At 34.5% G+C, this 24,801-nt stretch overlaps 1 protein-coding gene across 1 annotated transcript in view; it reads right to left on the bottom strand.

Moving 5' to 3' along the window:
- The window catches only part of LOC108737228 (semaphorin-2A-like), a 542,905-nt gene extending 519,877 nt beyond the window's left edge, over positions 1 to 23,028 (bottom strand). Inside the window, exon 1 of the mRNA XM_025973300.1 lies at positions 22,652 to 23,028. Coding sequence (XP_025829085.1) covers positions 22,652 to 22,793 — 142 coding nt within the window. The 5' untranslated portion in view covers positions 22,794 to 23,028. The remainder of the gene's footprint in view (positions 1 to 22,651) is intronic.
- Between the last annotated feature and the right edge of the window lie 1,773 nt (positions 23,029 to 24,801).

The raw sequence follows: 24,801 nt of genomic DNA, 5'->3' as shown, positions 1-24,801 counted from the left end.
AAGCAGACAAGTCGGCAAGGAAGCACGTCCTGGTGATACGTCAGTAACGTTTATTACTTCTAACAGATTAATAACTTCTCAAAACTACTCCGAAATATACCCAGTACTTACTTAAGTCTGGTCTCTGCAACTCATCATCCTTAAAAGCAGACGTTACAGTGTTTTATCAATGTTTTCAATGAAACACTACATATTGTTTGGTGCACCTTTTGTGACACAACAAGGTGCAATAAAACAATATGTTTCTAAGAAAGGATTAAGTTCTAGGTCAGTAATTTATCGCAATCGCAGTCTAATTTGGTCTCATCAGCACATTTTAGGTAGCCTCGATAAATTGCTGACCAAAACGAAGATGCGCCATAAAAGAATGTCGCAGTCTGTCGCCATCTACTAATATCTGATACTCAAATGATAAAAGAGCCCGAATATCATGGTTTACGGTTTACGTAATAACACCATCTATTGGAAAAATAGCGGCATGACCTAGAGGTTCAGACCAATGCTTAGCATTCGGGAGGACGCCGGTTCGATTCCAGGTCCGTCTACCTTGATTCAAGTTTGTCTGTAGTTTCCTTAGATTACTTAGGCAAATGCTGGGGCAGTGATATCCTCCACATAATCTTTCATTCTCTTCTGTCTTCATTTCGTCTGTCTCATCTTTCTCGCCCTAACCATCACCCACCCATTCCTAAGATTCCAGAATGTGGCTGACGGGAATGGGACACCCAAATGAAGAGATATTAGAGAGAATAGGAGTACACAAGACTCTATGGAAGTCAATAATAAAAAGGCGAGATAGGTTGGTAGGACACCTTCTGAGGTCTAGTCAGAGACATATTAGAGGCAGAAACGGGAGTCAGGGGATGTACAGGTAGACCTAGATTAGATTACTGTTCGCAAGTAGTTAATTATGTGGGTTGTTCAAGTTTTAGGGAAATGCGAAGATTAGCTCACAATAGTAAAGGTGGAGGTGCGTGTCCAACCAGTCTTAGGACTAACAATCTAACGTATCTCATAAGTGGGAAAGAATCACTTCCATGTCCACCTGTTTGTCTCAGGAACGCGTTGAGGTATCACGTTGAAATTAACAACAACTACTTAGGTCTGGAATCCCTTGAAGTCAACACAATTAAAAGATGCGGCCGTTTATGCCATATATTTTAACACTCGCAGCGAAAAACAAAACCTATAGGGTACTCTCTCTTATCCTAGAATCATGATTTTTGGAAAAAAGCATGTCTTATAGCATAACTAAGGGGAGAATCCTAAAACCGTAAATTTGTAGATACGTCGCCAAAAAGAAATAATTTTTTAATTTTAATATTGTAATTATACGTTTTCTGGACTAATTTTGGGGAAGTTCTTCCTTCCGCTTGTTCGTTGAAATTTACCATGAAGTATCTGCTGTAGATAATTTCAATACAGACAATAATGGACAAAAAACCCATAACAAAAGCTGAAAAATCCTACATAACCTAATTTGAGCCTCAACATGTGCACATGCATGTATTTCTAATTTTAACTGTCCCTGTAATACCTGTAATTACTTATTGAAATTGAAGCCGTATATCAACATCTACACCCATAGTACATGTTTATACATATATTTATAAATAAGTAATAAGCTAAGCAAAACTGGCCACAGTTGCATTTCAATGGATGCAGCAATTTCCTTAGTGTTATTAAACAGTTCAATTGCAAGTGCTACGAATGCGCCGTTAAGGGAAATTTATGTGTGCAGCTACTATACCAAGCCCAATGAAATACAATGTTAACAGGATTGTTCATAATTAAACAAAATCGAATCAAAGCAAACGCAAGCAAGTAGGAGTGGTACTCGTGTCGACAGGTAACTCAGCTCCGCCATTTTAGAAAACATACAAAAAAATCGGTTGTCTGTAAAGTCGGTTTACTGAGGATAGTTGAACGTGACAACGTCATAAGAAAATACTGATGGAATGGTTTCATGTTTCAAAAGAAAATTTTTATTTTATTTGCTTGATAGATATTTTGTATGGATATAGAGAAGGAGGTAAATGGAAATGTATTATTGTATAGCAGCTGTCCACGCGGACGCATCGCTCACTCAAGTAGGAAAGAGACAGATGTCGAACGCTGCCGAACGCGGAGGCCGATTGTGCCTCTTTGTCGCTCGTTCCGCGCTCTCGCTTGCACTTCAAGCCTTAAATGGAACGCCCCAGAGCGAGGTAACGCCGCATAAGTCATGTTTTTTCGTACGTGCAGCCCGGCTCCATTGAATTATAAGACGTTGTCACGTCAAAAAGGGTTGTGCTGATTTATGCTCTTATTTGTCTCTTGGCAAAATACGTTATCAGCAAAACAATATTAGCACACTAATATAATGTTTTTCAAAAAATATGTTAACTTCGTCATTCTTCAAATAAATTCACATGAAAATATTTTCATACTTATATACCTGTACTGCAAAAATTTTGTTATAACTGGAACGTTGTAAAGGCTATGCGTCACTATAAGTGCAATGTAAGTATACGCACCAGGAATAAATTATATCCTACTAGAGACCCGCCCCAGCTTCCCACGGGTGCAATGCTGATACTAAATATATTTTTGTTTTGTTTAGATTATTGTCGAGGAGGGAAAAACCTTCAAAAGACACCCCCTGAACATACTAGATATACTACAGAATGTCTTAATATACAACAATCACAGCTTTTTTGTCATTAGACAATACACACCGGCCGGTACCACCGCAACCGCTATGTCCCTGTATTTTAAATCTGTAATATCTTCGAAAATATTCATTTAAATTACATGCTGTAAAGGGCCATATTGATCTATATTAAATGCACAATGTATTTAAAAGTACTTAGTTGGATAACGATTAATGCTGTATTGTCTACAATCGCTTCGTAAATAAGTCATTATTTCTCATAAAAAGTTAAGGATAAAAAATGGTTATTGTGGGTTATCCCTAAGAGATAGACATATACCATCGCGGACATTTTTGTTTGCAACGTAAGCGCAAAAAAATGTGTTTATTTACGACATCACATTAGAAACCTCTAAAATTATCAGTGTTTCCCTACTATATTATGCATGTATTATACATATAAACCTTCCTCTTGAATCACTCTATCTATTAAACAAACCGCATCAAAATCCGTCGCGTAGTTTTAATGATTTAAGCATACATAGGGACAGACAGCGGGAAAGCGACTTTGTTTTATACTACATAGTGATGATGCACGATAGGCATAAATTGTGTCCTATGTCTGAAATAGGACGATCTGGGCACAGTATAAAGATATAGAATCCTTATACTGTGATTTGGGTAGTGTATTAACTTTACATAAACTATGATGCAACCGGGAGGATCGCCGCGCAGAGAAATCGCAAATCGGTATGCAATATCGGCCTAAAACGTTTAATCAGGTTATTATGTGAGAATTAGTTTACTTGACAGGTATCTACACTGTAAGTGATACATTTTTTCAAAATTATTATAATTTAATGTCAAAGTGGTGCGCTTAATCTGTGTATGGCTCACATCACAACAAAACGCAAAAATGCGTTGAGCAAAAATAGGAATTCCAATACGCATTCGGACAACGCCGAACGACGCTTTTACAGTACAAGTACGCCCTGTTCATTATTTCAATACTAATTCGTGCTGGCACACCACTCAACAGTGATGCCAGATGAAAACACCTAAATCTCCTAAATAAAATCCATAGAATTCCCTAGAAACTTACATTTCCTAAATTGGCCTGAATAATAAAGATAGTGGTAAATAACATATTAGGTAGGTGTCATACCAACGAACGCTAACAAAAAGTAGAGGTACCTATGAAGTTTGGTATAAGATACTGGTATGAGCAGAGAAAGATTGAAAATAGTTTGCTAATGAGGAGATTCTTTTTATGGAAGTTTCATTTAAAGCTTTTCTACCCAACTAGTTTCTTTTGTTTGTCTTGACTTCCGTTATGACTGAAAAGACTTTCTTCATTGCTGTCTGGTAAATTCTTAGATTTTCCGAACTTATTCCAAAACTCTTCTACGTGCAATATTTATAACGTTTTGCGCTCAACTAACTTTGCAAAACAATAAAAATGTATCCAAAGATATCAATGATAAATATCCCCAGATTGACCTGGATAAGGTCATAAGTTCACTTTTTCTTTAAATAAAAGAATTTTTGATATTTTCCCCTACAATTAGCCACTCCATCCAAGAGACCCGTAGGAAAAATTTCAATTCAATGGGAATCAATGGAAAATTTGTAAATTCCATTCAAACCCATTTAGTATAAATGGAAAAATAATTGTTTACATTTACAATAATTCCATTAATATTTACATAGGAAAAATTTCCATTGATTTTCAATGGGAACCAATGCAAAATTTATAAATTCTATTTAAAACCATTAAATGGAAAAACAATTGGGTACCTAAAAATGGAGAAGATCTGGTTTGAGATGATTAAAATTTATTAAAAAAATGGAGAGAAACGTGCTGATTGTCACAGCAAGTTGTAAAATTAATAAACAAGACATTATTTGGAATAATAATTGTCATGTAATTAATATTTTCCTCATATTTCATCTTGATTAAAAATAATTTCATTTAATTACCACTAGCAATAATTAAAAGTAACAAATAAAGAATTGACACTAGGATTTCCATTGGGTTGAGGAATGGAAGTTCCAATGGAACGCAAGGGAAATCCCATTCGTTCCATTGCGTTCAGCAACGGAAGTCCCATTGAGTTCGAGAATTCTAGTGGAAATTCCATTTATTCCATTGGCAATTCTCCATTTATTACCATTAATTATTATCAGTGGTAATTAAATGACATTTTTTTAATGGAAATTGAATGGAAATTTTTCCTACGGGGAGAATGTCGAATGTCTCTCAAAAACACCCAATGTGTTCATAAACGACCAACAAACTGTTGACCTAAAATTAACCATAACCTAATTATTATTACACATTTTTTTACGTTTTCTCAGGCTAAAAGACACTCTATATTTCTGAACGCAGTTCAGAACATTTGAAATTAGAGCAACTTAAATTAACCAGAACATCAGCACGTAGTAGTTAGCTTCTATCGAACACATACTAAATCTACCTGCTGCCTGAACATAGCGTTTTATTAAATTCTATAAACGACCCGGTAAACGCCATCTGTAGTACAATGCTACATTTAGTGGAATTCAATATGTTCAACAAAATTCATTTGCATAAATGGATATCTACTTGCTGAACTGAATCTGTAGCATTGCTCACCATACGTGATAGGGACGTTACCAAAAGCGAACAAAAAAGTTCATGTGATCAGTATTCAGTTGAAGCTGTCTGCGATGCGTTGATGAGATCCAATAAGATCGAAATCGCGATACACGTTTCGACAAAATACCAGATCATTTTCGATTTCTTTGTTCGATCTTGGTAACGGGTCTATCACGTATCAGGGTGAGCTACGTTGTGGATTCAGTTCAGCAAGTAGATGTCCATTTATGTAAATGGGCCTTGTTGAATATTTTGAATTCCACTAACCATAACATAATTGTTATTATATAATTTTTTGTTAATATCTTTTTTTACTGTATTCCAGGCGTGAAAGAAGTTAGTATTGTAGATTACATTTCATAGTAGTGTTCTAGAGCGAATTTGTCAAAGCAATGATATTGAGGTTGAAGGCGTGTTCCTGTACTGTACCTATAAGTTTGCAGTGGACTGTTTGCAATTTTAGTGAAACATTTGTACCCGAGAGGAACATAAATCCGATCGGAATTTTTTATTAAAGGCAAGAAACTTTAACAACTGCAATTATGAGTTGAAGAATTTAAAAGAAGTTAAGTTTCTTGTTGTTAAAGTTCTTTCTTTAATATGCTTGTGTCCGTTCAATTAACGCGAAAATTATGAGTGCACTTTAAATAGTCCTCGAATAATAATCAACAGCTTCCAAGTAATTATTTTGCGCTCGGCTACTCGGAAAAATTCGAGTTTACTTTAGGGAACTGCGAAAATATTTCCGTTGTAATTTTCTTTCGAGTATTTCGATTTTCGCCAGAGCCATTTCAATCTATTGTTTAAGAATTTGTAACTTTGTTTCACTTCTTGGATTTTATAAGCTCTTGATTGTTCGTGACTCAAAAAGGTTCATTTGGAATTTAATGATCTCTAAGGAGTTTAATGCGGTACTTAAAAAAGTAAGTTAACAGTAGAAAAGGTAAAGAAAATATAAGTTTTATGTTCTTTTTATTACGTACTATCGCTTTGTTTCAAAGCGATCTTTTTGTGACAGATTATTGTTTATAGGTAACTCGGTGCGAGACCGTACCGCTTTTTGCTAGATTTATAATTTTGATTTAGAAGAACTATAAACCTAATTAGTAAAATACTTCCTTTATTCAGTCGTGGTTTGTTAAAAGAACATAAGGGCTCGTTACGATCTATACATTTTATTATGGAACAAGTATTATTAAATATCTACTGAAAATACAAAAACCCGACTGCGTGAAAAATTGTAAACTTGAAATCTTCAAACTTACTTAATAAATGAAATGAAAAGATACGATTTTCAGCATTTCTGTTTTCAAATTACATCTAAACATACAAGTTGTATATATTTTTGTAAGCCATTAATAAAATCCTTTATTTTAATACCCCACTCAGTAGGTTTTCAGGAAAGTAACATTTTTGAAGGCATAATATGACATCAAAAATCGGCTATTTTAATTTTTATAATTTAGATATACCCATCTAATGACATCTCCCAAGATCCATCAAGCCGTTTAGATTATAAAGTGTTCCAAACAAATATACTTACAGTCTATTTCCATTTGTTAGAATTGTGAGCAAGACAGAAATAGTTGGAACAAGCTCGAACGAGCAGAGCTCTCGTTAGGCGATCTTAGAAGATCGGCTAGAACTATACAGTACTAGACGAAAATGTTTAGCAATTTTTTAAAACAAAAATGTATATAAATTAACAATAGAAAACAAAGCAAACGTTTTATAGGTGTGTAGAACGTTAAGTTAATTCACCTTTTATTATTTTTGGCTAAATATGCTTTTAAATAAAGCATATTCTTAAATTTTAACGAGGCAGTTTAGCAGTTTAAACAATTTTGCAAATGGTACTGTACACTTTTGTCTAGTTCTCGCTCGATGATCGGTGGAGAAATGAGCTCCGCAGACAAGTATGATTGAATTTGGAATTATGCTACGGCGCATCCTAATAAAGGCAAGGGGCATATCTCCAACTTCTTGAAACGAACAGTACATTCACTGGAAAAACGTAACCCTACTTTTAGCGCAAAAAGAAAGAATTGAAAGTTGTATCATTCGATATATTTGTTTTCTGTACAGAAAACAAAAATCAACCATGTAGCAGCGGATCAAATTTTCTTTATATTAAATTATAATTAATACCATTAATTAATAGAAAACACCATCAATGGGATGAATTTTTCAAAAATCTCGATAGTTAGGTGGTAGTATGTTCACTTGCCGCGTGAGCGGCCCACATTGCTAATAATTGTAAAAGCAGTTTTAGTTTGAGGTGCTCACTACATTCACGCTTTTTCAAAATTCTTAGACGGTAATAAAAAAATACTTCTAAATATGTCACAATCAATCTTTTCCTACAGTGTTATTTACAATTTCGATTGAAAATATTAGTAACTAATGGCTATATTCAATTTTTTTCAGATATTTTGCACCACTCTATGATGACAAATATTTCGTGATAGAAGGGTTAAAATCTGAAGGTCTTCAAATATTTGTGGTCAGTGTTAGTTATTGATAAATTTATACTCATAATAAATATGAAATTTTGCTAATATGAAGTGCTTTAATAGAGTTCTAATTGGTGTTTTTTAATAAATAATTCTGTAATTTGTGGTTATAATTTGGATGATCAGATCAATAGAGCCAACCACTCTATAGGGTAAATAAAAAAACAATTTAGATCATACTTTCACTCTATGTAGTATGAGGGAGGCATCCAACAAATTTCTTCTAAATATTTCATAATTTGTGCTTTGTTTTGAGTCATCAATCTATGTACGCGTATCAAATTTAATTTTAATCGGAATTTAATTAAAAAATGGGAAGGCCTACGACATGCATGCAGACAGGGAAAATAAATTGAACATGTACAAATGATTTTCCCAAAAAATTTATTAGTAGAAAACATTTATGTTGGAGATGAACGGTACAAAAAGCACCGTGGATCAGAAATAAAATTGATGCTACTCGGGCGTCCCATTTTTTACTCCCGGCCGAGACAAAAACTTTTTTCTTCCTAATTCTTCTTAGGTAAAATAAAGTGGTACTATTGGTCGAATTTCGACCACATGCAGTTCCCAGTTGTGATTACTTTTTATTTTATTACGTTCAACGTTAATCTCTCAATTATATTTGTATTTCAACGCTACAATTTCTATTAATCGTCATTCTAAGAATACTTTCCGATTAAACATTATGTCGAATGCTTTGTTCGGTAAATGCAACCGGCCATCTTCGATCGAGATAACCATTGCTTTCCAATTCAACGGTCAGGGACATGGTTTGCTTTGTGCTACCAACTTCACGGTAGACCAACCGATCGAAATGGCTTATTGTCAGTGTTTGCTCAAGTGCAGTCACTTGATTTAAGATATTTCACGTACGTGCACACCCATGTCTGTATATCACACAGGATGTTCGATTGTGGCACCGCACCAAGTTTAATTTTCATTGGCTTCTGACAATAAAAGGACTCGCAAGGAATTGCCCTATCAGATTATGGAAAAATGAAGTACTGAAGATGGTTAAACTATGACGCTCAATAAAAGTATGGAGGGTAGAGGTAAGAAACACTATCTCGTATGGGGGAAAAGTTGAAAAAATGTCCAGCTATAAGCAGTAAATAACAGTTGAAGAACCCTCCAAAATGGCGCTTGCGTAGGCAAAAGGTATAGTATGAATGTAGCAGTTAAAGGATTTAAGTATGTCAAGTTAAAAACATAATATTTTTAGTGACTACAGTGGAAAAATTAGGGTAGTTACCAAGTTCAAATACCTGGACCAAATGCCCTGGACAAAGAAGCAGTCCTGGCAAGAGCAAGAAAAATGGAACTGACATTTCAGTTAACAAAAAATCTTTATAATAAGAAGTCCATGTCTATAAATGCAAAGGCACTACAATACTATTATTAAGCCAGGGGGTACCTACACCTCAGAATGCCTTGCACGAAACATGGCCAAACAGGTAGACTAGGTGGAAAAAAAGGAGAGAAAAATTATACGGAAAATCCTGGGACCAAGGTATGAAGATGGAAAATGTAAACTGAGAAGCAACAAAGAGATCTATGCAAAAACAGAACGAATAACAGACACAATGAGGAGAAGAAGAGTGACGTTGTACTGACACATTAAGAGAATGGACGAAGACTGACGAAGAGAATATTCAACTATTTTGACAGAAATCTCAAGACACAGATGACATGGATCAAGGAGATCAGAAGAGAGATGGAAGAAATGAAAATTGTTGGAGAGGATGTGGAGAGATGACAAGAATTCAAAGAGAAAATTATAAAATTCAAGGGTTTTCAAGTAAAGCCAAAAAAGAAGACTGGAACTAAGTGGACGGAGGAAAGAAAGAAACAACATGCAGAAAGAATGAAATATTACTGGAAGAGAAGAAAGAAGGGAGGGGAACAATCATATATTATTTCACGTGGTCCATAGTCGGCCAAAATCAAAAGAAGAAGAAAAGTGGTTAGAGACAGTCCAGTACCCAAACCTCAACTATTCACGTAGTTCATACTAATTTTGTCCTTGTTTATTTCATCTTATTTTAATAACTTTTGGCGCTTTATTTGAAATTTACTCTGTTGCTACTGTGGCGTGTTCCTAATTTAACGCAGTTTGACAGACACTTTTTCACAACAGAGGTAGTACCCTTTACCTTTACCCTCCATATATAAAAGGAAGTATTCTCGTCCGTCATTTTGGATCCATCAGATGGGAGGAAAATGTTTAACCGCACGCTAACATGTCTGCATGTATAAATTTTTCATTTATTTAAAGATACGTTTAAAAATCTAAATGAACGATGCTGCTCTTGTAGAAATAGTTTGTTTTAGCGAAGATTTAGCTCTAGCGTCATTTTATAAAGTTGAAATCGATGTAAGAGTAGTTGTAGACGTCGATGTTTACATTCAATATCTTCAAAGCGCATATTTATTATTATTTCACTCCATTGGATGGACCTAAAATGGCAGAAGAGAATACATACCTTTTATATCATTCTACTGAAACGGGTACGATCAGGATCTGATTATTCTTTTCTAAAAATATCAAATTAGTTCAAATGACAGAACTAACCGAATAAATAAAGACAATTTTAAATTTTAACTAAATTAGATACATATGACCGAAAATATTACCTATGAAAATATTGGGTTCACCTTTGGAATTAGTAAAGAATAGTAAATAAATTTTTTTTACAGGGAACAGTTATTGACCTTTCATCAGAACTTACTTATATTAAAAAAAAACAATGTAATCTCAATATCTAGGCACGACTGAGTACGATTAAGGCGGTAGTAATGTAATTTTATTTTACAATACTGGTATTATTAATCATGATAAATGTGAAACTGTTACAAATGCTTTTCATACAGTAGGTAATAATTACATATACACAGGAGCATTTCATATTTATGTTTTATATTTTTAATACTGCTTAGCTTGACACAATAAAATTATTATTTGAGTATTTAGTCATCATCATAAGGTCGTCAGTCTTAAGACTGGTTGGACACGCACCTCCACTCCTTCCTATCCTGAGCTAATCTTCGCATTTCCCTAAAACTAGAACATTCCACATCCTTAACTATTTACGAACAGTAATCTAATACAGGTCTACCTCTACTCCTCTTAACTTCTGTTTCTGCCTCAAAGATGTCTCCTACAAGACCTTCATGCCTGAGAATGTGTCCTATTAACCTCTGTATCTCGCCTATTTATTTACTTCCATAGAGTCCTCTGTTCTCGTATTCTTTCTAATATCTCTTCATTTCTACCCTTCTATATCCACAGTATCTTCATCATTCGCCTTTAACACCACATTTTGAACGCTTCTAACCTTTTCTTTTCCGCCACGCCCACCGTCCAAGTTTCGCAACCGTACAGCGCCGCGCTCCAAACATACACTTTTTCGAATTTCTGCTTTACATCCCTAGTACTCCTTCCGTCCTGAGTTATCCAACTTCCTAGATACCTTAAATCAGCCACTTATTATAATCCTTCGTCTCGTATCTTTATATTCTGTTTTTCCTTACGTTTTCTGAGTACGTAGTACGTACTTAATTATTAACGGGCGTCATGTCAACTTCTAGTAACCAAACATTATCTTCTTGTACATATAAATGAAGCAACATGTTTGTCGCTTGAACAAACATGAATCGCTGCATGTAACGATACCACACCATCAGGTCACATAATACCTACAATACCATCCAATCCATAATTCAAAAATATAACGTCTAATCTTTTCCTGTATTTTATTTGAGTGGTTAAGAATAGGCGCTGCATAAGAGATTTTACTTAAAAAATGTTAAAAAACAATATTCGTTATTATCTAATGATTAACTTTAGTTTTAACATAATTGACGTCTGCAATATATCATTAGGGATTGGAATGTAACGTAATGGATTCTTATGATGTACCTATAAATTAGAAAATGTACCTCAGATACATTATGTAATGTTCTTTCTCTAAATATTAACGCCATACTGATGTATTTTTAAGCTACATTAGATTATTCAACAATAATAATAATAAGTACATATTACAATATGTTTAGTGCTAATAATTGTCTATATTTTTTACAATTATTTTAATTCAAAAACTTTTCCATTTAGTTAGATTTACTTTTGTTAATTACTTTATTTACGTTTCAAATTTCTTTGTTCAGTTCAACTTCAAACATTTCTTCAAACATTTTAATTTATAAATTCCTTTCCTTTATTATTTGGTTTTATAATATTTGTGAATAATTTCATTGTCATATATATATATGAATTCACTAATTCCTGGTAGCATAAATGAGGTTTTTCTGTCATTAATACCTGGCCCATTGTTAGCTCTTGTATACTTGTTTTCAGAACTTTTCTGTATCTAGTTGGTCAACACCCTCTCGTGTATGACGACATTCAGGAAATTCCTAAATTTATCTACCACCATAATTTCTTTCATTTAGACTCCACCCCCTTTGTTAGTTATTCTCTAGTTTTAAGTAAATTTAATATTGTTAGTTAGTATGTCGGCTGAAGAGGACCTTAATTGGTCCTAGAACGGCCTGAGGTAGAGGGGTTTTAGTCGNATTTTACATATCTGGAGGTACTTACTATTTAAATACCAATGAACATAACGTACTTCTAAAAAAAGCAAATAATGGCGAGCGAAGATTTTCCCTTTTCTCGCAAAATAACAAAACGAAAATTACTGAGAAATATGAGGATTTTTTAGTTGTTTCAGTTTTCCGTTTATCTTTCACCTTTATTTAAACAGAAACTTTAAATGGGATTTTCGTAAAAATTGGCAAAACGTTGTAATGAGAGCGGAGGGAAACGACCATGCCGACGGTTAATTGTCTTTTAGATTTACTGGACTTTTAAACATCTAATTCAACACATTTTTCAACCGAAACTCGGAGAGAAGGAGGGACGGCGGATTAACGAGTTCAGTTGCGATCTTTGCAGGTTGTAAAAGCGAGAAACGAAATTACATCCAAACCATTACAACTGGGCCTTGAATGGGGAGGAAAATCTTTACACCTTCTGTAACGATTAATAACTACAACGATACCCCAGTGTGTCGTTGGGTTTATAAAAAGGCCGAAAACATGCTACGCAATGCAATCTACAAACGGCCCGTGTCAACCCTCGCCAATCTTCTGTCAAAATACAAAAGCTTTACAACATCTGTCGGCAGAGATACGTATATCGATTCTACATTGACAATAATTTGCATATTATACACCGCAGCCCAGGAAATTTTCAGGAACTTAATGGACTCATTTTTCAACATTTTAATAATGTGCTTGTCGGAGATTCAAAAATTCGTCCGTATACATACATGCATACCTACACATAACGTACACAAATGTATTATTCATCTTGCTAAAGAGCAGTACGTAATATGTAAAAGAGTTCGAACAATGATAACAAGCGAATTATTTATTCAAATGGACGTACTTCGGAGAACATTTCAATTCTCTATTCAGCTTTGCCGATTTATCAGTTAGTTAATGTCGCATCGATAATTTAATGCGTCGGACTCTTTTTGGTATCCAATTAGGATAATAAAAACGCTGTCGATCGCACATATTAAGCGAACTGATCATAACGAAAGAAGCAAAGTGATTTTATAAATTGTCCTTTTTTATTATCATCATAAGGTCGTCAGTTCTGAGACTGGTTGGACACGTATCTCCACTCTTTCCTATCTTAAGCTAAACTTCACATTTCCCTAAAACTAGAACATCCCACATCCTTAACTATTTGCGAACAATAATCTAACCTAGGTCTACCTCTACCCTTTCTAACTTCAGTTTCTGCCTCTAATATGCCTGACTAGATCTTTATGTCTGAAAAGGTGTCTTACCAACCGATCTCGCCTATTTCTTATTGACTTCCATAGAGTCCTCTGTTCTCATATTCTTTCTAATACCTCTGCATTTCTAACCTTCTCTATCCACGGCATCCTCATCATTCCCCGGTAACACGACATTTCAAACGCTTCTAACCTATTCTTTTCCACAGTGCCCACCGTCAATGTTTCGCACCCGTACAGCGCCGCGCTCCATATATATACATAAAACATTCTAAATTAATCGCGAGCATAGAAGTGACTTCTTTTTCGATTAACATAAATAAAACGACATTTCAGAGACAGACATCTACGAACCAGTTGCAAGCACCAGGAATCACGTTCTCATGCTCTGTTGTATGACAAAATTCCCAAAACTCAAGAATCCTATTTCATAGAATTTTTGTCGTATTTGACATAATCCCATTTGATATGAAAAATTGTCTGCAAGAGATCTGAAGGTCGATAGGGGTAGACGATCAAGAGTTGCTTCGTTTCTTACTCAGCTACAAGTAAAAAAATTTTAAAACATCGTTAAAATTGTATTTTAGTCATAAGGAACACAAAGAACTTCATTTCCTGTTAAGAACTTTAATACATATTCAATTTATTTTATTTATTTTCTTTTCTAAAATTATCATTCATATTATTATTATTTTTATATCTAACAGCTGAAAGCATATGTACTCATATTCATGGAAACATGAATATCATTGTCTTGGGGGTTTCCAGATGTAAGTATTTTTGTAACCGATGGGCCAAACCCTCAAGACACAAACCAGAGATAGCAACAGACCATTCCACTGTGTACACTTTACCTGCTTATACAGTTGCTACAAATTTATAATCTAGTTTTTGACAAAACTTCTTCGGATGATTTCAACAATAAACGTGTTCTAAGTTACCAGTGTCCGTTTTATTTTATTATAAGTGTACAACAACTAAAAAAGAAAATCCCTTTTTTTGTGTTGCAAATTGCCAACGTGCAATTCATCGCTAACATATGGTCCTTCGAGCCGGATACTAATACACGCTCGCCCGTTTTATTATTTTCTTTTGTTTCAGAGTTTATATACTGCGACCCTACTTGCAAAAGTCCTCATTGGTCAAGGTTGGCAACCCGTAAACATTGACCCCTGCACTAGGAAGAACAAACAATACAAATTTCAAATGTACGCCTGAAAGTCTACATGTAAGGAATCTTTGATATAGGGACCTATTCAACAGATATAGATTGTAAAATAATTTTTTCTTTCGAGGGAATTATTCTTACTAAACATTCATTAGTCGTTAATTTACTTATTTATTAAGGGAATGGGTCAAATATTACTGATCAATTATAAATTCTAATCGAAACTTTAATTTATACTGACACGTTTCTGTCAGTATGCTGTATATGTACATTTGAATAATGGCAGTACCACCGACGACATTTAAACAACGTGTGGACAAACAAACTTATTTTTAGTCCAACAACGATTTCTTATTAACGATTAAAGTTGCAAATCATTGCAATTTAATTTAATCACAACAAAAAGGCCGTACACACACATACGCGTCAACTGTTAATATTGGTTTAATAACTTGCTTGGATGCCTATGATTAACAAACTTGAACGCTTTACAACTAGTTAGATTGAGTTCCACAATAACAATTAATTCACTAAGTAAAAGTTTGTTTTATGTTTATGTAGTATGCCTGACAGCAAAAGACCTATTGTTTGGTATTAAATTATTATGGTTAAATGCATAAAGGAGTTTTTGCAGCACAATGTAAAACACAACACAACAACGTGCAAAATCCAAATTTCTAAGACTTTAGAATTTTGTACAGAATATATGAACAGTAGATGATAGTATTAAAAAAGTTCTAAAAAATAAAAGGATTTTCCGTTACATGTGGCATAAAGGCAGAAGGAAAATGCATATGCAAAGAAAGTTTTTCACCAATTGAATGGTCTCTTGCCGGTAAGAAGAATTTTCCTCAACATTTTCAGGACCTCGTCAGGTATGCCCTATGATGATAAAGGAAAGCATATAGCGCAGATTAGTGCTTAAAGTGGAACCAGTAATGGTTTCCTGGTTAGAATTTTCTGATTTGAAGCAGATTAGGTATAACTTTTGCGGAACTGATAATGCTTTCCCGATGAAAATTTCCTAGTACGGAACTGATCTACTTGATTTAATTGAAAAATATGATATTAATTTATTTAATATCACTACATAGTATTAAACAAAGTCGCTTTCCCGCTGTCTGTCCCTATGTAAGCTTAGATCTTTAAAACTATGCAACGGATTTTGATGCGGTTTTTTTTAATAGAGTGATTCAAGAGAAAGGTTTATATGTGTAATACATGCATAATATAGTAGGGAAACACTGATAATTTTAGAGGTTTCTAATGTGATGTCGTAAATAAACACATTTTTGCGTTTACATTGCAAACGCTGGCTGAACCCTACGAGATAGATCAAAATAATGTACTACACTATTGTACATCTTAAAAGGGTCTACAGAAATGTCCGGGATGGTATGTGTCTATCTCTTAGGGATAACCCACAATATCCATTTTTTATCCTTTACTTTTTATGAGAAATAATGAGTTAATTACGAAGCGATTGTAAGCAATACAGCATTAATCCTTATCCAATTAAGTACTTTTAAATACATTGTGTATTTAATATAGATCAATATGGCCCTTTACAGCATGTAATTTAAATGAATATTTTCGAAGATATTACAGATTAAAAATACAGGGACATAGCGGTTGCGCCGGTACCGGCCGGGAGGCTGGTTTGTATTGTCTAATGACAAAAAACTGTGAATGTTGTATATAAAGAAGAAGATTGAAGATTTCCCCTCCTCGATTATAATCTAAACAAAACAAAAATATATTTAGTATCAGCATTGCACCCGTGCGAAGCTGGGGCTGGTAGCTAGTATTATATAAAATTATTTTTTATATATTTTTTAACTTAAGTCAACTATACCTGTCATACAGGCATAAAATGGTTATCCTAAAATTTCTAACTGACTCTATTGCAATATTAATCAAGATAAATTACGCAGAAGTATGTTCTCAATGTTTTCTGTCATGTCTTCTGTCTTATCTATTTGAAATTACTGTAAAGGATTGAAAAATTTTTATTACAAATTCAATAACGGTTAAATATTAATTCACATTAATATTAAATTATAATTATCCGAGCATCACGATTACAGTCCAGCAAAGAGTAAAGAAATATTTTGTATAAGATATTTAATGTTGTAAACTCTGACACCCTTAACCATGATTTCTTTTTAAAAGCGGTATTTATTACTTTCTGTGACTCTAAAACAGCTTTGCATTCGTTTATACCAAAAATGCACATATCTGTTTGTACTTGCTTCTAAGAATTTCTGTTTCCTTGTATTCAATTGTTTGGTGGTAGACAATCCTAAAAGTTATCATTGAGCAAATCAATACTATTATATTCATACAACCCTTTATAAACACTTTTTGTAAGCTCATTTAGGTCGCTCGTACACTCGACCACTTGTAGCCGCAGCTAGAAGCGACCACACGTTGAGGACAGTTTGCAGCTCAATTGGTGTCGGCGCAAATACCCTATGATCTGGGATGGGTTTGACATATTTCAATTACAATTGCGACATAAAGCAGCAATCTTTTAGAAATAGCAGACCAGAAGATTCCGGAAGTTGCATTTTTGTTAAAATAACACAATTGTTTGAGAACAGCCTTAAGTTATACCACACAGTTCCTATTCAAACTAATCACTGTGCTGCAATCCACCTAAATATGTAGCTAGCCACTCTAAAGAATAATGCTGCTTTACTTGTCTAAGACGCCTAGAAGATATCATCATTAGGGGTGGACGATTCTGTCGACTGTCTGCAACATCTCCTTCATAAATTGTGAACTATTACAATAGTTGTATCGTTGTATCTCCAGTTTTGTCACACCTACAGGTACGTTGTGAACAAAACTTACCTTCTAACGCCAGCAAATAATTCTACTTCAATCACTGCCGATGCTTAGAACGTTAGAACATCTGAATTGCATTGATTAGTAGTTCCTGAACTGTTAAAGTATGTCGCTTCGACGTATACACAGTGCTGTTAAAATTAGTAAAATCGGCGGTGACAGATCACCACTTCCTTCCGAATGTCTTCCCTCTTTATTTCAGTGCAGGTTTTACATTAGGTCAGAGATTTTCTTAAACTTGCCGACCTGTTCTAACGTAAACAACATTCCCAGCTTTTTAGGATTATTGGTGACTTTCATATAATTCGTGAAGCATTTGTCTCTGAAAATCCCCATAAAGTAGGATTTTCGATCAGTTGAAGAGGGTAAAGGGTTAAAGGCCGTGATGACAGGATTTGCTTTTCTCTTTCGGTAAGTCCACAGATGGAGCCGTTCATCTAAGGCTTCGGCAACTAGTGTGCATCTTCGGGGAACGGCTATCAAGGCTGAACATCGAACCCTCTTAAAATAAAGACGGCTGCGAAAACCCTGGCCTTTTCGTCGTTTACAAACACATAACAAATTTTTTTATTCCATCAAGAATGACGCTAGTCTGTAACTGTTCTTTAATGACGCATAAATATTAAAAATCGTCCATTAATTATGTATTGTTGCAACTACGCTTACTTTGTAGTATCAATTTGCTTCCTAAGCACCACAGCAGACCCTATCGTTTGAAAGAGCTATTAATAACAACATTAAGTTAGATATATCTTCTCTACACTGTTGCATGTGTAGGTTAATGATCTTTATGATGGGTCTATACATTTTGAAGACCTATTGATTGAGAATACTGAGTGAAGGCGAACCGTAACCAATTCGTGAAACATGTTACAGACACGAAATGACTAACAGAAAGATAAAACCTAACGTATGTTAATAGATAAAGAGATATTGGTAATATTGGTAATGTTTGAAGATTGATACGTGTAGGTACCTAATCTAATGACTGAATAGCTTAGCTTAAAGCAAAACTGTTAGACAAAAATATGCTTGTCGTGTTGATATTTCAGATATTCGTTTAAAGCGTACATAATTAACATCGTTAAAAGAGAAACGTTTCTAATAGAATCACTGTCATGTTATGTCCAAATGTCCAATAGAATAGAAAAGGAGGGTAGCAGGTATTTCTTGCGGTCTTATATGTATTGACATGTACTAACACTATGAAACTAATGTACTTATGACATCAGTTTCTTTAATTGGCAATAAAAATACATCTGAGAGTTTAGTAATTTTGTTATGTTGCTAATGTACGTATTTATTTCAGAAACTCAACAACCTTTCAAAATCTTCAAAATTACTTATCTACCCTATTATTTACTACCAAGGAAAAATATGCATAGGTAAGGCAAAACGTATACCGTATATACAAATAGCATATTTTTTATAATTATAATTTCATCAGTCCTAAGACTGGTTGGACACGCATCTCAACTCTTTCCTAGCCTGAGCTAATTTTTGCATTTCTCTAAAATTCGAACATCCCACATGTTACCTATTAACTAGGCTCTTTATGCCAACCTATCTCGTCAATTTCTTATTGATTTCCATAGCGCCCAGTTTTCTCCTACTGTTTCTAAAACATCCTCATTTCCAACCTCCTCTATCTACATCATTCGCCTGTAATACCAAATTTCGAAGGCTACTTTTCTTCTTCTACTACTACCTTCTCTTTTTCACCGCACCCACCGTCCACGTTTCGCACCCATACAAAGTCGTACTACAGACATACACCTTTTGCACAATTTTTGTCGAGACTTTTTTATGCAGTACGAGCGAATTTCCATAATTTGATGAACATGTGAAATATATTTTTTTCAACCATGCTTACCTAAAAATCTCCTGCTTCTCTAAAAACTCTCCGAAACTAATCCAACTCGCAAAATCTTCTCAACAAAGCGTAACACACGCCACAAGATTTAAATTGTGTTTATTGGACATATATTATTTTATTGTTTATATGAAAAGATGACTGAAGGTATTTGCAGGAATGTTCCCATAACACGCCGTACTTTTCAAAAGATAGTAATGATCGCAAGTAATAGAATATCCTTTTGTTTGGTTCTCAACTCGGCTGTAGTGTACAATACGTTGTTATGAGCCAGTGAACACTATGATAAAAGTAAGACAGACTATTGTGATGTTCAAAAGAGATCCCATTTATCGCTCAGTACAATACCTTGTGTAAAGTTAGGCTATGTTACGATATTCTAGGTTACTAACTTACTCAGAACCACGACTGTCCCAAGTATTGGTCTGGGTATTGTTTATTCGGTCTTAGTCTTGGTCTTGCTCAAATACTTCTAGTCTTCGTCCTGGTCTTACTGATATAGTCTCAGTCTTCGATTTGGTCTTGCGTGTTAACTCTTGCTTATTTAATCTGATACTTATTTTTCTTAATAATTCTTCCAAGAACAAATTTTTCTTTTTACCGACACAATAATTGTCTCAAAGGCTAAATTTTTTTGTCATATATGTCATGTCATGAGAAAATAGTATCGATAGTTGTGAGAATTATGAAAACTCGAAAATCCTTCCTCTAAAGCATATATTGAGCATATAGCGGAAAAAATAAGAAAAGTACATGAAAGAAGTAAAAAACATAAAAAAAAAAGATACCCTGTTTCTATATTTCAATCACGTGTTAAAGTGTAAGTGGTAAAGTTTCTTTTGTTATCTAAAAATTTCAAGTACTAAAAATTAAAATTGCTTCAAATAGTTTAATTCATAAATCAAGCGGAAGTAATAATTTTTCGTTGGGTCTTGCGTATTTAGTCTTATCTTGTATATTCGGTCTTGATTTTAGTCTTTGTCTTGGTCTTATTCATTAGGTCTTGCCCTTGGTCACATTTTTTTTGTATTTTTCCAGCGTCCAGAATTTCGAGATAGATTTTCAATAAGATTTCTGCTATTTTACACATTATGTTTGTAAAAGTTTAATAAATATATATACATTATATACTATACTATAAAAGAAACGAAAGCTTTTAAATAGATATTGCATTAAATTCGTACAACTCTCATAGCTGTAGTGTGAAATAAGATGTGGACAAGCTCGGTGAAGGGGCGTTGAAAACAGGATTCTTATACTATTTTTTCATTCACATATCTATATATCTATAAGATTTTCATAATCTTGTTATCACAGATTGACAAAACAATATCCCAAATTTGAGCAGTTTGTCTCAATGTCAAGGTTTAAAAATCACATTTTTGAATTCTGTTGTTCTTTAGATAGTACGATAGGCGGGTACTACATATTTTTATTATGAGACAGTAAAGAAGAACATTGCCCAGATGCGTATATACATAATCATTTTGAAAATGTATAGGGCACAAGTACAGTGAATTTTAGCGCGGGAATGAGTGACTCCTTAGTTTTTAATTTTCGCTTCAAACCCGTACAATTTATGTACGCAACGTTTAAATGAGTTTCGCGTGAAATTAAGGGGTTGATGAAAGCATCCCTGAACATCGTGGCCGTAAATTACTAAACGTGTTCCATTTTCTTCAATTTCTTTGCGAGAGACCGAAAGCGAGCGTACTCGAAATCAGGCTTTAGATAAATGATAATTATAAATACGAGCTTTATAATCGGACTTATTTTTCTTCGCGTTCCGTTCGTCCAGGGCCCTTGTTTGATTTTAATTACTACCTACGAATACTACTATTTCCATTTTCTCAGTTAATTGCTCTTTTAAATAAATTTTTAGATGCTATGTGAACAACACTGATTAATTTCTGCTTTCAAGCGGTTTATTTTAGAGCTTCAAACACGAGAGAATTTTCGAATACGAATTCGATTTACACCGACCGGTTCTTACATGTTGATATGTAGGTAAATGGGAATGTTTTATTGAAGCTATATCGGGTGAATAAAACAGGATGAAGGATTAGTACACTAATTACGTACAGTTTATTTACAAGTATGGAATAGATGCTCCTGTCATTAGAAAAATTAGAACTTTTCGATGAAAAGGTCCTGCACGGATTGCTGAGAACATCGGAGACGTTTATACACTGATCTTGAATTGAATTTTCGCGACACAGAACATAAACTAAGGAACTATAGCAACCAATTCACAGAAATTTTGGGTTACTTCAGCTACGTGTCTTCAAAAATTGACACTCACGTTTACTTTTTAGCTTTTTCACCTGTTACCTACATACATCATACATATTTTTCAATTTAAAATAAAATAATCACTCGAAACATTATCCGATAGACAGTCTGCTTCTCTTTGCATCAACTTTTCCTTATAGGAATTGACTCAAACAATTATAGCTAAAAATAATCTTTTTTCCTCATTCGTAATCATTCAAAAAACAGCAAAGGGAAACCGAAAGTACCTGACCCTTGGTAAAAAAAAAAACGATATACAAATGGAATGTACGGAAACAACTGCGACACGTGTTTCGTAAACCACGATATTTCGGCTTTTTCAAGAAGGAACAAAGGAAAATTTCTTGTTACTTTCGCAACGACAATTTTTCATTTTTCAGACGGGAGAGCTTTCCGATTTCGTAACATGTGTGAAGCGGCATTCTTGAGTATTAAAAAGCGATCAGGAAAGCAACTGCTTATCAACTGATAAGGAACGAAGAAAACACCTTAATACAAACGTTTTTATTAACGTCTATTCGTAAGTGGTTCTGTTTTAAGATTTCTTTGAATTCCCCTTCGTAGAATTGAGAACGTGGTCTAGTTATTTACGAAATTTTTAAATTCCAAATGTTTCTATATTGTCGTCATCGTAATAACGAAGTAACTTTAACACTAATGATAAACAAATTATTTATCAGGTGGTAATCATTAAACCAACATAAGTGAGTCAGTGAACCATTGCCACAGTCCTGATATCATGTACGACTTGTGAACGTAGGTTAGGAACTCATCCACGTTAGCGTCCATGTTGGGACGAATAGATCGGTAGGTATAGTGTACTACAACTACCTGAAGACAGTCCAGCCATCACCTGGCCCTTGTGTGCCACATACCTCTATGATGTCGAAGATGATGATTCCCTCCTGTATTGCAACAAGGCTGCTCTTTGTACATTATCCAGCTGTTTTCGAACTCCGCCAACACAAAACCAACCCCCAAATGGTACATGAATGCCAACAACAGAAACAGCTTCATTTTTTGTAACTGTACACAAAATTGAATCAAGTACCACACGCGAAAACGACAAAATATTATAACAAGTCGTTGCTAAAATGAAAAATTTAATGGTCAATATCACCTCTACAACTATTGTTTACAATGTTATTTGAAAAGAATGTTTTGGAGAACGGTATCAGTTAATCGGATCCATTGTTTACGAATGAACGCAGCGTGAAGTTGCAAAGAGGACCACACCACACGCCGTGTTGGGTCCAACTGAGTTGTTTGAAAACGCTTGAAATGCCGGTTTGTTCAGATCGGGTATGTTTCGTTTTGGCCTCGTGTGGATTCGAGCGAGTCGTCGGGTGAATGTGCGCTTTGGCTTGCCGAAGACGGCAACTTTCGTGCTCTTGCAACGTTGAACGTTGTTTTAGTCTCTCGGAAAAGGTATGCTGTGGGTGGAGTGTTCCTCAGCCTAACATGAATTTTATGCACACCAGCACATGCTAAGAAAATACGAGAGACCGGCGGCGCGATAGGAAACCATCTGTGTTATTATAAAGTCATTCTCAGGCACGTGCATACTTTACCGATTGTTTATTCATTACACATTACACATAAAATGTTACAAATACATACACTAAATAGTAGTCGTTAAAACTAAAAGTATTCAATAAAAAGAAGGTGAAGTATCAATAAACATTAAAATCCGCATATTTATAGATCTCATTTTTTAAGGTGATTGAAAGCATGTATAAATAAATATTGTTCACATTATGACTTTTCTTCTTGTAGCTTTGTAACACAACTAACAGAAAAAATGATGTTAATAAGTCGTAGTTTTGTTGAAGTCAATTTTGCATACATTTTGAAAAAATCTAAATGAATTTGCGAGAGTGGGTTAACTAAAGAAACAGAAAGTGGGAGAAATGAAAAAACAATCCCGGAAACCCTAAGTTTGGCATCAAACCATTAGCAACTGTGGAAATCGTTCTGATTGAATGAAACTGTAAATAAAAATAACACGAAGATCGAAAAATTCAGAAAGTTCTTGCAACCTTTGGTTTAGAAAAGAACAAGTGATAGTGCTAAGAAATGAAAAATGGATATTATAGTAAAGGAACAAATAAACTAAAAGGCACTTATCCTAATCACCCCTAATTTCTCTTCATTGGGTACTTGTGGGCATTATAAAACGATTCGACTGTTTAATACATATGTATAGTTAAATTGATGAAGACGCGAAATAAATGACAAGCTTGCAAAAGGGCGCCATAAAACAGGAAGTTTAACTAAATGTTCCGAAAGTCCACAGTTTTCATGTTTTCGAGACAAATATGTTTGAAGGTAATTTTACAAGCTCAAATATTGCTTATTATTTGTTAGAATACATTAAGTGTGACTCAAGATATTCATGCTGCACTCAGCCGGTAAAAGTTATTTGCTCATCTATTATCGCTGTAACCAGTTCAAGTTAGTGGCAGTAAGTCAATGTCACTGTCAATGCAAAATGCAGTCCCTACTGAAGACTTCCTAGCGTATGAACTATCTTAAATGCAGTACAGACAGTACGAGAAACCGGGAATGTACAGAACACCCTACTTTTATGGCCGAGGGCGTCAACACCGAAACCATATCATCGCTAAGATGATGAAATACATGATTTCATAGAAGACAACTCTCAAAGTAGTACATGCGAAATAAAACACAACATTGGCTCCTCTCATGTAACAGTGTGGAAATTTGTAAAGAAATAGTTGCTGCAACCGCAGACATATAGTAATGGACGTGCCTTAGCCGTCATCATCAGCATCATAAGGTCGTCAGTCCCTTAACTGGTTGGACACGTACCTCCACTCTTTCCTATCCTGAGAAGGTGTCCTACCAACCTATCTCGCCTATTTTTTATTGACTTCCATAGAGTCCTCTGTTCTCCTATTCTTTCCAATACCTCTTCATTTCTAACCTTTTCTACCCACGATATCCTCATCATCCGCCTATAACACCACATTTCGAACGCTTCTAACCTTTTCTTTTCCGCCGC

Source organism: Agrilus planipennis, unplaced genomic scaffold (assembly GCF_000699045.2).
Source record: "Agrilus planipennis isolate EAB-ADULT unplaced genomic scaffold, Apla_2.0 scaffold81, whole genome shotgun sequence".
Lineage (NCBI taxonomy): Eukaryota > Metazoa > Arthropoda > Insecta > Coleoptera > Buprestidae > Agrilus > Agrilus planipennis.
Note: the sequence above shows the minus strand (reverse complement) of the source record. Positions and strands in the feature narration are given on the sequence as shown.